The 14,713-nt window shown below is 39.2% G+C and overlaps 2 protein-coding genes across 5 annotated transcripts; one reads left to right on the forward strand and one right to left on the reverse strand.

The window, feature by feature from the left end:
* Positions 1–115: 115 nt before the first annotated feature.
* Positions 116–9,392, reverse strand: apeh (acylaminoacyl-peptide hydrolase). 4 transcript variants are annotated; one of them, XM_071476395.1, is made up of 23 exons: positions 9,241–9,392; positions 8,638–8,767; positions 8,428–8,554; positions 8,236–8,323; positions 7,944–8,019; positions 7,741–7,832; positions 7,013–7,087; positions 6,728–6,865; positions 6,515–6,606; positions 6,353–6,393; positions 6,007–6,128; positions 5,737–5,797; positions 5,547–5,644; positions 5,345–5,393; positions 5,075–5,163; positions 4,739–4,877; positions 3,939–4,022; positions 3,336–3,416; positions 2,097–2,185; positions 1,585–1,775; positions 1,204–1,306; positions 1,007–1,113; positions 116–900 (listed from the first exon to the last, which is right to left on the reverse strand). In XM_071476395.1, exons 1-23 carry the CDS (start codon positions 9,250–9,252, stop codon positions 795–797), a joined length of 2,190 nt encoding a protein of 729 aa, XP_071332496.1. In that variant the 5' UTR covers positions 9,253–9,392; the 3' UTR covers positions 116–794. The 4 variants fall into 4 exon arrangements, with proteins under 4 accessions (XP_071332496.1, XP_071332495.1, XP_071332493.1 ...); XM_071476394.1 differs by having other exon boundaries at positions 7,019–7,087; positions 9,241–9,373; XM_071476393.1 differs by lacking the exon at positions 9,241–9,392 and having other exon boundaries at positions 548–683; positions 793–900; positions 8,638–8,971.
* Positions 9,393–9,582: 190 nt separating this feature from the next.
* Positions 9,583–14,620, forward strand: capza1b (capping actin protein of muscle Z-line subunit alpha 1b). The gene is made up of 10 exons (XM_071476400.1): positions 9,583–9,877; positions 10,799–10,862; positions 11,012–11,063; positions 11,295–11,358; positions 11,450–11,656; positions 11,748–11,827; positions 12,026–12,104; positions 12,218–12,289; positions 12,851–12,913; positions 13,059–14,620. The coding sequence occupies exons 1-10, from the start codon at positions 9,839–9,841 to the stop codon at positions 13,197–13,199; spliced, it is 861 nt and encodes a 286-aa protein (XP_071332501.1). The 5' UTR covers positions 9,583–9,838; the 3' UTR covers positions 13,200–14,620.
* Positions 14,621–14,713: the final 93 nt, after the last annotated feature.

The following is a 14,713-nucleotide window of genomic DNA, read 5'->3' on the forward strand; positions in this document are numbered from 1 at the left end:
CACAAGTCGAATTCACAAGGGACATTTGATACAGACATCACCTAAAGTGATTTTTAAAAAAAGCAAATGACTTTACAAACAGTGTTGTTCTTCATGACAATCACTTTAAAATATGTGAAGAATAAAATTTACTCAATACTTTTATTTTCTGACAGTACAGACAAAGCAATTGGTAGACAAAATTGGATGACTTTCTTAATTAATACATTTACCATATAAAAATGTAAGGAAATAATTTACCACTTGGACAAATTGCCATAATTCATCTCACACTCGTATTATTTTCACATTCATTTTATTAAGTGCACTGAACCATGAAATCCATGAAATCAAGAAGGAGAAAGTGATTTTTTTTAAAAACCAAACAGTAATAGTTAGCAAGGGAAAGACTGATTATTAAATTGATTTCCTTTGTTAATATAACATAAAACACAACTATGACAATGAAAAGCCCTTCCGTGTTTATGTACAGACTGCAAAAAAAAAGAACAGTATTGATAAAAATGCTGAATCAAAACTGCTTGTATTCAAGTATTGTGTTAAACTGTTATTTCCCCATTCACTTATTGGTAGTAATTGTGGCAATCATCATAGCCAGAGACAGATTAGAAGTGAAGTACAGTTACATAGTGTGTTCTGGTTGGAGACGTTCAATGCTTTGGCTTTGGATTGGACCTCACTGTCTTTGAAACAGAAGCATATAAAATCCTTTACACACAGCAGTGTCTTGCTATCTTTTCCTGGCAGCAACAGCAGCATTAGTCCACCACCATGTATTTGTCTGATATTTACCATTACTGACTCAAGTGTTGAATTATCCACAGAGCAATGTTCATGAAGCCATCCGACTCAGCATCCACCTTCGAGAGAGAGTGGTTGTTCCCTGGGTACCACAGCAACCTAAACAACACACGTCAGAGCATTAGCGAATGAACAATAAAATCCCTGTCATGCAGTGCATATCTGACATAACCAATGAAACATGGTACTAAGACAAGCTGCTTACCGCACAGGGACCTGCTTTGCTTTCAGTGCTCTGTAATACTCAATTCCTTGCTTGTTAGGTACACGCTTGTCATCTTCCCCTAAGGTAAGCAATACTGGTGTCTGTACCTAAATGAGAAATCACCTTAGGTTACTACATTGTGTGACAACACCTCTGAAATAACATGTACACAGTCACATAAACAGAAATCTTCATACCTGTGTGATGTGTTTAATGGGGGACTTGTTCAACATCTGTTTCCAAACAGCAGGGTCAGGTAGACAGTCTGTGCTGTAGTTGTAGCCAGCCTCAACCATGCACCTGGAAAGTCCATAGTGAAACATCAAGAGAAAGATTTTTTTTAAATCCCTGAACAGCTTTGAGGTCTTTTGTTCCTGCGGTGTTTGTGTGCATTATTGAACACTTCCTTCTCTGACAGTGAGGCAGACACATGCCCTTTATCCCACTCGTTTGCTTACAGCTGCCAGAAGGGAATGTCAGAGGTGTCAGTGATAAAACACCACAGAAGTGTAGTTGTGCACAAATGATAAGTAAACAAATGTAGGCAAGAGTATGAGAATGTGCATATTAAAATGTACCAGTCTGGTATGTCTGTGCTGCCAATCATGGAGGCCAAATTGATGACAGGGTTGCGAGCCACACAGGCCTTGTAGAATCCTGGATACTGGCCAATCAGATGACAAGCCAGGAAACCACCATGAGAGCCCCCAGAAACTGCCACCCTCTGCGGGTCGAACTCGCTACCTTTCAGAACACTTTCAACAGCAAACTGGTGGCAGGAAAAACACGGAAAAACCGTAAGGGAACATTTCAAAGACACATGTTGAATAGCAAGTCAGTTATGTATCAGTTATGTATACTGCTGAGACATGATTTAAACAGATACTATAGCAACCAATATAAATTAATTATAGAAACCAACTGACTCAACATTATAAAAAAAAAAGATATCACCATGAAGCAACACTTAGAGTCATTTTTACAAGTAGCAGCAGAGGATACTTTTAGAGCTAATCAATTTCACAACTTGGAGAACTTTATATCCATTGTTTTAAACAGCATCTGTGGCTCTTTTTTTTAAAAATCTTACTTGAACATCTTTGACATCCTGGTTGCCAACATTGCCAGGTAATGAGAGGATACTGTCCTGGCCATATCCAATAGAGCCACGATAGTTCACTGAAAAAAACAAAGAAAACTAAATACACATTTTCACCTATGTATCAAGGCTGAATATTGTGACATATTCTTGTACAGACAAACTGCTGGTTCAAAACCTGGGCCAACTGCAACAACCTGGTCAAAAAATGTGAACAAGCCATGCTTTTTTGTGGCCTTAGTGATCACCATTTCTTGCGCATAGTTCTGCTTCAGTAGGCATCAGTCATCATACAACATCCCCATTGAAATAACTAAAAAAAACTATTAAGATGAATCAGTAAAATCATAGGACAGATCAGATGAAACTGCACATACTACAAGCCACAGAACAGCATGTATGACTTAACAATATATGAACACTAGGTTAAACGTTTGAAGCTGACACACTGCCTGCCTTGTGTGTGCCTGATTGTTGCATTGTGAACTGCTGTGGCTCACACAGTTGTGTGTTCACACCAGCCGCCTGCTCCTGTGTAGCTGCTACTGCCTGCTCTATCCTTCTACATTGACATGAGTTTGCCTGGGATATGGCAATCAACACTCAAGTTTTTGATTTCTTTTCATTATAAACCCTAGTTACCCTCGTTCAGACACACACACAGAGCGAGAGAGGGACAGAGAAAGAGAGAGGACGCACTGGAAAAATACTGCCCTTCACCTGTTACATTATTAATATAATATCATTTTAGCCTACGTTGGGTTTCTGCTATGACTATGTAGTGCATGTGGCCTTCATGTCTCACGCAGTAAGTGTGTCTGATCTAACCCGTTAACAGGAGCACTAAAATGAAAAGCAAGACGTTCTGCAGCCGCCATGCAGGCAGCGTGTTCCTGGCCTAAGTTATCAACTGGCCATCAGCTAGAATAGCTTTCCATTGAAAGTGATATCTCTCCAGTAAATGTACCACGCAACACCAAACTATAATTGGTTTTGCCTGTGAACACTGCGCAGCATGTTTCTGGAGTATGAGAGGCCTTTAAATGTTCACAAGATAGAAATAAAAATCTGCAGTCTCTAAAATGTTTTTCTAGTCTGAAACCGCATCAAAGTAACCAATTTATACATCAAATTATCTTCCATCTGCAGGAGCCAGATTGTGAGCCTTGCTTATCATCTAATATATATTCTATCAATGGACGTCTGAGCAGGCGTCACACATGAACTTACCCAGTAATATAGCAAAGCCCATCCTGCACAGCACAGAGGAGGACAGAAGCCACTCAGCTACAATCACTGAGTGGGGACCACCTAATAGAAAAAAAACAGGTTATGTATAACAGTTTGACAGTTTGTATTAAAAGTTATCCATGTCCTTGTTACCTAAATCCTGTGGGGCATAAATGTCAGACACTAATGTGCAACTAAAATATATGAAACATATTACAAGACTGTGAGCTGTGTTACAAAGGATATCCTTGGTTTTGAGAATATGATTAAACATTTTGCCACTAAGGGCACTATCGTCATAGCAACCACTGTTGGCAATGCCAATCTTATGTGTAGCAGTAGCTCTTGACTGAACAGAGACAAATCCCAACACAAAGTCAATCCTCAAAATAAGCTCAACATGGATTAATAGCACGTTTCTTAATTCAGGATGTAAGCATAGTGTGGATCAATATAGAACATTTACAATAACAATGTTGTCATTTGGGATTCTACAAGTTAATACTGTATAATAATTAAAAATGATGTAATACTATCTAACTGGTAATTTTGTTTGCACTAAAAACAAGTAATGGCTGCAGAACCATAATGAGCATAACTAACCATGAGGAGTGACAATAAGAGGCAGCTTCACTCCATCCTTCACCTCCTTTGGTTTGATCAACAAAGCTTCAAAATCAAGGCCAGCTAGAAGACAGACAAATGAGTTAGTCCTATTAAGATTACATACACTTCTACTTGTGTCCCAAAAACACGAAAATATTTTAAACACTTCCTAAATTTGGTGACAAAATTATTTTTTCTGGCTTCAAACTAGGCAATCACCTCAGAAGCTTCCTCCTGTTAACTTCTTTACTCCTCCTCCAGTTAAGATTACTTATATCATCATTATTTTTTGGTTCAAACCTGCACTTTTAACAACTCTAACAAGCAAATCTGCTGATAAATCCGCAAATCCCAGTGGTTATTAACATTAGCCTGTTTATTTAAGGACGAGTGGGCTGTTTCTCTTTATGTATAACCTCAAATATACCTGTGTACAGGTAAGAAAGTACACAGTAAACAGTACTTCCTTACCTGATTTTTATCTTACGAAATCTAATTTGAGAACTTTGCCATAACTGTCATCTTTAAGATCTTATAATCACTGTTTCTGTGGGTTCTGTCAGAAAGGTCATGAAAAGTAGGCTGTAGATAGTGGTGGCAGCAAGACTGCAATTATGTAGAGGTATTTCTCACATATTCTGTACTCGTCATATATGTGAAATTAAAAGGAAAGAGTAAAAAACTAACTTGAGCTGGCAAACTCACTAACCCTAACCGGACAAAAAACTCTGTATTTTAGGTCGTTCTACTAGGACTTCTGTCTACATGTTAGGAAAATTAACTATTTGTATTCTTACGGTATTGACTGTTGTCTTGCTCTGGGGGAGGGGTGAAAGTCAAGATCTGCCAATGGATATCTGGCAACACCTGAGAGTCTTCCAATGTAACCCACACCACTTCCTCCTGAGAGTCCCTGGCCGGAAGGAAACCAACCCTCTGGACATACAAATTACATCACAATAAGTGACATAGTAGATTTTCCATCTCATTAAGTTTTATTTTTTGATTAGTAAACACTCAACCCCACCCCAAAAACTCCATTTATATAACAGTATGCAGTACTTAATATATACTATATGTCAAAACATGTACACACAAATCAAGGCCATTCTTAATGAAAACACTGATCCTACCAGAGTTGGAGGGCAGTTTGGAGAAGAGTAGCTGACCACCATCAGATCTCTCTCTATGTTGAGCAGACACCAGTTACCAACTTCAGACTCTGCAGACAAACAGAGAACATTATTAGACACAGGTTAAAACGAGCATGTTCAAGAAGTCCCAGAACACTGCTATCTATGGTTAGCAAATCAGGTATTAGAGACTGTCAACAGCAAACATCAGTAAACGACACTGTCTAGAACCGAGCATGAGTAACTCCATAAATGTGTTTAGTGACTCACTTGTCAGAGAGGTGACGCTCCCGGTGCTTATATCCACCATCAATAGATCCTACAAGAGAGACCATAACAACTTTTCTTAGGTAAAAAGTAATTACAACAGTCTCACTTAAAACACTTTAAGTACAAAATGCAAATTTCTCCAAAAAAATTTACAAGAACTTCTTGTCATAATAACAAGCCAGTTTCCAGAAGTTGACTATACCTTGTGGCTGCCCTGAGGACAAGCAATGATAATATGCTGACTATCTGCTGACCAGCATTGAGGGGACAACTGAGAGCTGTAGATACCAGTGAAGCCATCTGTAAAGCCACAGCAATACAGAAAGACATAAGGATTATAATATATATAGTAAAAAAAGGGCCCAGTCACATGATTACCAAGTATTCCTTACCCTCTCTAGGTCGCGCTACCACATCCACAACCACTGAGGTTTTCTTAGTATACCAGTCATACTAGAAATAAAACATGCAAGCACAAAGAAAAGCATATGTAAGTATTCAAGTATTCATGTATTTATACTTCAACAAACGTATGTGCCAAGAGAATACAAAAGTACAAATGGTACATTGTGTGAAGAAACATCCTTTCTAACGTATTGTTTTCAGTGAAGACAGTAAACTACACTTGGTAAATAAGATAAATATGCTTCATTCTTTCTTACCATACAGAGCCTGCTGCACTGCATGTGTGGCCCATAGACAGAACATTCCAAGTACACAATTCGACACTGGTCTGGACTCAGCCTAGGGGAGCACACTGCACTGGTGCCTGATGACAGCTGCTCTGAGGGACACAACAAACAAACACACATGAACATCTGCAATCATGAGTAGCTGCACCAAATATACACCAGACTAGCGGTCTGAATTGTGTGTCTGATTTTCAGGTATGTGCATCACGCCTCTGTGCGGGACAGACATTGGTAATCATACCTTAACTTACCTGGATCATGTTCATGAAATAGTTATTACAAACCTAAATGATAGAAGGAACAAACATTTACTTACCACATTTCCCACCAGTAAGATCCACATAGAACAAAGATGACCTGGCAGAGAAAAGGGAAACATGAATGAATTGCAGTATTAGCCTATGAGCCTTACTCAGGAAAGTTTTGACAGTTTGGCTTTGATTCCAACTTTTCTCTGCTCAGGATAAACAGTAATCACCTCCTGTTTGGGCAGTACTTGAGGCCAAGTCTGAAAGGCTCATGCCACCAGCCCACAAACAGCACACCTGTGTCACCTGGAGCCCAAAATGCCTGCATAGACAAAATGACAGCAAGACCAAGAGAGAGCAAGAGCAAAAGAGTATTAGAACATGAAAAAATGGACAAATATTCAAACAAAACCCCTCGTCATTGCACAAACTGTTTTACTAACCTGCCCAGGTGAGATATTTTCAGGCACTCCTTCCAGAACAGAAACGTTGTCACCCTCAATGTCCAAAACACAAAGCACTGGACAGCTCTTACTAACCAATGCCTCTCCCCAGTCCTCAGCGAAGACAAACTGCTCCCCCTGCAGGAATTTAAAAAAAAAAAAAAAAAAAAAAAAAAAAAAGCAAAAGCACTACAACTTAACTAGGAGGGGGAAGTAACCTAAGAGTGTTAAATTAAACCTTTGAATAGTGAAAACGTTTTGTTTTTCCAATAGTAATAATTTCACTTTTACAGCCTCCTTTTTCTCCACTCTCATGGTCTCCTCCTCATCGCCAATAGAAGACAATTCCGGTGACACAGTCTACAAACAGATAAGAAGACACAGAATAACAACTTATTATCTTTTCATTACACAAATCTTATCTGCAGTACCTATGAACTATGGTAAATGGTGAATCAACACTAAATCACATATACGGCAGAAAACATGCTGCTCTTATGATCACATCCCTTATCAGTGTTATCAACTTATTTTGCTTATGAAAGGTGATGGAAAATACCTGGGATGCATTCACAATGAAACCAATTGCAAAATGAACCAGTTTGCAGTGTTGTTCAGATTGAGCGATAAGTTTCTATTCAATGGCATTCAACAACCTTTGAGATACATTTCACCTGGTTTGGTGAGTGTGTTTGGAGTATTAATCGGCTGAAGCTGTAAGTCCACCACCACCATAATCTTGCATCATACAGCATGTATTTAAAGCTTTCTTTTCAATTTAATTGTCAATTCACATTCCTTAAAGAAAATCCCCAGAAAAGCTAGAAACTTGCGCCAAAACTGGGCAACAAGATTATCAATTTTATAATAACCTTTTGCTATACTGTGAGCAGTACTGAACTCAACATTAGCAGTGACATCAAGGAAAATCGACACATTTGAAAGTCTCAACCTTTGCAGTGCAGCCCTGCTGTATGAGATTTGGTGTTGATTTAATCTCAAAGCTTACAGACCTGGAAGAAAGACTCTGCCTTGGGTCTCTTTCTCTCTGCCACATACAAGAGGTGTGTCTCAGAATGGGACCAAACCAAGCAGCCAAACTGTTCTAAGGATGCAAAATAGTGTGGTTAACACCTGCAACCAGCACATGTAAAGTTCAGTGTTTCAAAGACATTGGTTAAAAAAGAATAATGATTTTAAGGTGCAGATAACTCACCATCTTCGTAGACTTTGCCATGCTTCTTTAAGGCTGTTAGATCGATGCTCTTCATCTTGATGTTTTTACTCCATATCTATGGGGTCATAAAGATGTCAGGAGAACAGAGAGATAAAAGATCTCAGGTTCAAAATGATAAGGCACTTGAGGTTTTAACACAGGCTACGTGTGGAAAATGTAGCAGAGTAAAGAAACTACAGGGGGCAATAAAAAAGTAAAGTGGAATAAAGACATTAAGCAGGGTCGGTATGAGGATCACTGCTGGGTCTGAGCCAGAAAGCCGGCCACACACCTCCAGAAACTGTTTTTCCTCTCCTTTGATTGTGCACTCTCTGACAACAGCCTTCATTTCACCTGAAGGGGAATCCTTACTTAGCACCCTGACAGGAGAAAGGAGATGACACACTGTTCAGTCTGCTCAGGGTTAGGTCTAGGAGAACATCTCCACCTCCATCCCAGATGACATGACAAAATGTTTACATACTCTCCTTTGATCTCTGTGCAGTTTCCTGAAGCTCCAGAGTAGACCACCGATTTATCATCGTGGAATACAATGTACTGCCTGCAAAACTTCACATTCTCATTCCTCTCCAGATCCCGCTGGCTCCATTCTGCAGAGGAAAGTAAATAAAATGCCGTCATTTCCGATTAACAGACACAGACCGGAACATCTTAGTATGGCACAGACACCCACCTGTGTAAATGTTACTGTATTTGCCTCCATACTGAGAGGTGATGACAGGTCCCACATCTGCTCTGCTCAAGGAAGGAAAGAGACTGAGTTCTCTGTAGAGCCTGGCAATTTCCTCGGGGTTGGTCATCACCTGACAACACGCAGCAGAGTAACTCAAACAACGTCTCTGTGATACAAACTGTCTCACAACGAACAATGCCTTATTCATGTCCTTGCTAGGAAGCTAGCCAGTCGTACATAAGTTTGTATAGTTGACACAGTTTACCACCAAAACCATATGTCAGTTGATAAACATTAGCCTAATTCATTTTTGCAATTGCTGCGCGACAAACAGAGTAAACAAGTGAACAAGCTAGTTTGTTGCTAGCGGTGTTTGACGGATTTCATTTGACCAGGAACTTCCTGTGGCAACTGACAGCAGACAACCGAACCAACGTCCGTCTGCTAGCTTGACTTGAAAGCTCGCTAACGTTCAATTATTATAAAAAAAAAAAAACAGTGACAGCGCAATTAACGCAAGCTATAAATGTGTGCCGTTATAGCTAAGATTTATTTTTGTAGCGTGTGTTATCTTCTGAAGAAGTCAGTTAAGTTTAATCTTACCTGTGACTCCATGATAGGGACGGTGTGTGTCGCTGGTCTGCAAATGCCAGCCCGTTGAAAACACAATGGACTGGGCTGCCCCAGTACAAAGCTAACCAAAAAGTAAACGTAAGACCTTTTATAGCTTCCTCTTGCAACTTCAAAAATAAAAATCAAATCCCTCTTAAACAGTTCCTGAATGTATCAAAACACCGGAATTCAAGAATGAATTAATGATGAATAAGAATGAATAAGTCGCATACAACAGCTGCCAGACATTTTCCGCCCTTATAAATAGTTTATTAATAGCAGTTACATATACCTATGCTTTTATTTTGTAGGCAAATCACCCCTGCTACACTCAAAAGGAAGAAGTAGAGAAAAAAATAACTGAGCTTTTAACGCCCTCTTGCGTTGCTCATAATAAACTGAAGATTATTTTGTATTGTTCTTATGCATAGTTATCGGACTGATACATTTTCCCTTGAAGCACAGTAACACATGTATTTTGACATGATATATTTCTGAATAACTTTGTGTTGGCCGATTTCTTCAGTGAACAAAAACCTCCGCACTGGTTGTCAGTCAGCTGGGGTAGGTGGGGTCACAAAGAGCCAAGATGGCTGACTTTGAGGAGCCGCTGTCAGATGAGGAGAAGGTTTGGAGACTATTTTATTCTTTACTCAGTGCTAATTTCTCTTATTTGTCGAGGGGTACCCATGCTGTATGTTAACATGAGTTATCGGTAAAATCTTGGAAAGAGATTGCCAGTTTTTGGTCACGCATTGAAGTGCTAAACTTGTGTTTATAAGATACGATTAGCTAACTAGCCAATGCTAGTTAAAGCTTGTAGTTGGCTAGCGGCTGGATAAAACACCGATAGAGGGGTTTAACCACTGGACACTTTGAGTAAAAACTTTTTAGTAGTTGTAACTAAATTAATTGGCATAGATGTAGCGATGCACCTCCAAAATCTTTGTTCCAATGTCTGTACTAGTATGCAGTAATTTACAGAGGGGGCTACATATTCCTCTCATATAATGTTAGCTTACATTAGCGGCTAATGTTACTTTGCTTTGGATTTCTGGGTCAAACAGATTCAGTTGCAGCTCAAATACTTGTTAGCCTCACATGGCTTGAGATCAAGATATGTGTGCCTGCGGTTTAGATGGAGCTTGATAGTGACACTCTCTGTAATATAACTGACAGCTGGAGGCAAAGCTCAAATTATTATGAATGACAAACTTTGCGTGGAGTTTTTGCTAGGAAAGGGAATACAGGAGCAACGGGGGCGGTTTCCAAGATAGAAACGCGAGTGGTAACGTCAAGAGACATTTGAGATCAACGGTCTATTGACAGTCACATATGTATTTAGTAATCACATTTTGTCCAAATAATATGTGTATGTGATGTTAAGTTACTAACAACGTAGGTATTACTTTCATTTTTTTCAAGTATGATTATAGATTTGTGTTGTTTGATAAACTGTGAGAATAATTAATTACAGGCATTGATCTGTTTCCTATCATATTCTATCATATTGCTTAATATATTGGTCACATTTAATTTGCTTCCACAGGTCCGCATAGCGGCCAACTTTGTGACGCATGCCCCCCCAGGAGAGTTCAATGAAGTCTTCAACGGTAAGGGGCAGCTGTGGCAAGATGCCTATGATATTGTATTCACTATATTGTAATTTTATTGACTACTGATACTGTTGTTTTGTCTCTTAAGATCGTGACACAAACAGTGTTTTGTTTTTTTGTTTTTTTTTTTCTTTCTTTCTTTCTAGATGTGCGGCTCCTTCTCAATAACGACAACCTCCTTAGGGAGGGGGCTTCACAGTAAGTGACACTCAGTTACAAGTAATGTCAGAAATTCAAATAATTTACACAGTGCAAAAACACCAGAGCCTCCATATGGAAGGATATATTTGCCATTTGAATTTTATTAGGCGGTGAGAAATAAAAGCGCAGTCAGTGATCTCAAAATGGTCGGTGAAAAACATTTGTGAAAAGCTTTTGATGTCATATTATGACTGTCTGCTGTCATTTGTGCCCATTTTGTTTGTCTAGCTCCTTTGCCCAGTACAACATGGATCAGTTTACTCCTGCCAAACTTGAGGGCTATGATGAGCCGGTATGTTTCATCATGAAGTGTTTTGTCTTTATTTCAGAGGAACAAGTGTCTGAGCCAGACTTTTTCAGTCTTTCCTCTCCCTTCTTTTTAGGTCCTGATCACAGAGCATGGTGACTTGGGTCAGGGACGTTTCCTGGACCCCCGCAACCGTTTGTCGTTCCGCTTCGATCACCTAAGAAAAGAGGTGAGCGATGTGCAGCCATATGAAGGAGATACAGCCCTGAGAAGCTGGAGAGATGCCTGTGATACTGCCCTTAGTGCCTATGTCAAGGAGCACTACCCTACTGGAGTCTGCACGGTAAGGTGCACAAAAACTGTGACAAAATAGTCAATAGTCTAATCAATATAGTTTACATTTTACCCATAACCATACCATGTGTGTGTTGCAGGTATATGGAAAGATAGTTGATGGTCAGCAAACTATCATAGCCTGCATTGAGGGACATCAGTTTCAACCCAAAAACTTCTGGTATAGTAACCTTCCTAAACAGCTGTTTATACAGAGCATACGTGAATATAAATGTAGTCTGTTAGGATATATGAATAATATTTATAATAGAGCTGAAAGTAAGCTGAAAGTGAAATAATTGGTCTCTTGGTTTTATCAACATTCTTGATGCTGCTGTCTTTTTGTAATGTAGGGCTTCTCTTCATTTCTATAACACAGGAATGGTCGCTGTAGGTCAGAGTGGAAGCTTACCGTTGGTCAGTCCACCGCTCAGGTGGTGGGAGTGTTGAAAATCCAGGTAAATTCAGTTCAGTGTGCTCATCTGCATGAATTACAGCAACTCAAGGAGGATTTTTTTTTTTTTTTTTTTAAAAACACCAGCTTCTGAATGAAGTTCTTCCCTGTCTCCAGGTGCACTATTATGAAGATGGGAACGTGCAGCTGGTTAGCCATAAGGAGGTAGAAGAATCAATACCAGTGACTGTAAGTAAAGATTTAATACACAAGCACAAACACTCTCAAGCACTGTGTCAGCATGGTTTAAACCTTACTTTTGTATCGTCTGAAAGTAGGTAGACTTTGACGTTGTCAGGTGATGTTATAAAGTAATGAAGACTTGTATTTATTAAGGATAAAAAAATTATATATATATATATGAAGTAAAACATTTGTATTTGAGTGTTACATACAGTTTTCTGCTCTGTATCTCTACACAGATGTTCACATAGGCACTTCCTCCTTCATCGTCTTTTGTGACCTCACCACTGATATCATTTGTTCACAGATTTTGCTCACCCAGTCTCAGTTGTATTTTACAAATACAAGTCTTTTCTACACATACTTTCTCATGCACATTTATTTTAGAGGTTGATTTACAGCTACAAACTTTGGAATAATTTGTGAATATTACTTTAAAGCCTTTTGAGCTCACACTTTTAAAAGTATACATAGTGGAGCTGTGTCTGCTCTGGGTATATTTAAATGTCATCCATTTCTGCTAGTCGGCCAAATGGTGATGACTGTATGTGTGTTTTTTTAAAACAGAATGAAAGCCAGACAGCCAAGGAATTCGTTGACATTATTGAGAATGCTGAAAATGACTACCAGGTAAGCTACCATTCATTGACTACACATTTTATGTACTTATGTTTATAATAACATGTTTTACTGTTATTACATAAACAAACATTTTGACTTTTTAAGTAAATGCACTAATAGTATGCTTGATACTTCTACCACTTTTTGTCCTCAGACTGCGATCAGTGAGAACTACCAGACCATGTCTGATACCACCTTTAAGGCCCTGCGTCGTCAGCTGCCTGTTACACGCACTAAGATCGACTGGAATAAGATCCTAAGTTACAAAATTGGCAAGGAGATGCAGAATGCCTAGTGGATGGTCAGACACTGACCATGGAGATGCACGCTCCACTTGTCCCACAACCCACCTATACATGCGCAAGGACTAACCAAAGCAAAACTATGTCAGTATGGGGCAAGGAAATAATTTAAAATAAAACAAACAAAAAAAAACAATAAACGGTTTAACTGAAGATTTGCAGACTGTTAGGCACAGGTGTCCATCTGCTGTAAGGAAGTTGCAGTTATGGAGATAATTGATGGTTTTGAGGAACTGGTTACTTCTGGATGTGTGTTGCGAAAGAGTTGTGTTGGGTCAGTGTGCAGGGCTGTGCTCAGGACTGCTACATTAAAGGAGTAAATCTTCCTTCGGTCGTCTGAGGTACGGCAGACCTCCCTGGATTCAGGTGTCAGAGGTTGCATTATTTTTTCTTTGTCAAACTGATGCAGAACTGTGATCACGTCACAGTGGAGATCTCAGCACACAGGGACAAAACCAGAACTGCACAAGGCAGCTGATGAGAGAAATGAAGCACATTGTCACATATCAGGGTATGATTTTTGACAGGAAAATATAAATTTTGTGAAAGTTTTTGTTTCTTTGTGGAATTCAAAATCAGGCTCATCAGTAAAATTGGGACATTGGCAGGAAAATGAATAGCAGTCATCTGACATTTTAAATGTTAATAAGCTTAAAGTATTGCTGAACTGACATGGAACTTAGTTATCTGCTGCTAATGAATTTAACAGTATTTTTTACCTGCTGTTAACATTTAGGAGTAGCGGGATCCTCAGCATAGCTCTGTCCCTGCACTGTAGACCTGTATGTTTGTCGGTGTCTGTCAGGGCTGAGGGAATGTTTACTTGTTTTCTGTTGCGCTCCACTGATGTATGTGTGTCCACCAATGCAAGCTATGATGACTGAAATAAGATAAAGCAACATCTATGCTGCTACATCTATAATGCATTCTCTGGTCTCTTACTTTGGCAACACAACCTCCATTGCTGTACAGCTTTTCCTTTGTGAAAGGAAAACATACTCATAATAACCAAGATTTATTTGCCAAAATCTCTTTCCTATGGTAAAGAACTCCATCCTCCCACCCATGTATGCAAATTTCTATTTTAATATGCTGGTTTTTTGTTGGAGTCTTAGAATATTGCACTCTTAACCATAACAAACTGTTTGTGTATTGGCTGAAGCCAAGTGAGCGCAAAGCAGTTGCCATGTAAGGCAAGATCATATACTGTACACATTACATGACTTCTGTAAGGCCACATCATACTGTATGTGTTACATGTCCTGTAAGTAGGCTGACTCTGGATCAGTTACTTGTTAGCTAGACTAAGTGCTGTGTTCAACCCTCACACTATACTACAACTGTGTGCCGATCAGTTATAAACTTCAAGACTGTACTGCCCCATTCTGTTGTACAAATAAATGGATTGAACATCTTGGCTGTCACTTTCATGCTGTCACATGCACCTTCCAGAGCCGACCAGTCAAAATCCAGAAAAAAAACTTTCAATGGAAAAACTTGTATACCA

Source organism: Trachinotus anak, unplaced genomic scaffold (assembly GCF_046630095.1).
Source record: "Trachinotus anak isolate AG129_WGS33_773 ecotype Australia unplaced genomic scaffold, CSIRO_AGI_Tana_v1 ptg000004l, whole genome shotgun sequence".
NCBI lineage: Eukaryota > Metazoa > Chordata > Actinopteri > Carangiformes > Carangidae > Trachinotus > Trachinotus anak.

What these genes read in the sequence shown, in the direction of transcription:
- capza1b (XM_071476400.1), top strand. Translation starts at nt 9,839, where the DNA reads ATGGCTGACTTTGAGGAGCCGCTGTCAGATGAGGAGAAG. An exon ending in TTGAGGGCTATGATGAGCCG is followed by an intron (nt 11,359 to 11,449) that starts GTATGTTTCATC and finishes CCTTCTTTTTAG; the next exon opens with GTCCTGATCACAGAGCATGG. An exon ending in ATGCTGAAAATGACTACCAG is followed by an intron (nt 12,914 to 13,058) that starts GTAAGCTACCAT and finishes TTTTGTCCTCAG; the next exon opens with ACTGCGATCAGTGAGAACTA.
- apeh (XM_071476392.1), bottom strand. Translation starts at nt 8,845, where the DNA reads ATGAATAAGGCATTGTTCGTTGTGAGACAGTTTGTATCACAGAGACGT. An exon ending in TGGCAAAGTCTACGAAGATG is followed by an intron (nt 7,833 to 7,943) that starts GTGAGTTATCTG and finishes TTGCATCCTTAG; the next exon opens with AACAGTTTGGCTGCTTGGTT. An exon ending in AGGCAGAGTCTTTCTTCCAG is followed by an intron (nt 7,088 to 7,740) that starts GTCTGTAAGCTT and finishes ATCTGTTTGTAG; the next exon opens with ACTGTGTCACCGGAATTGTC.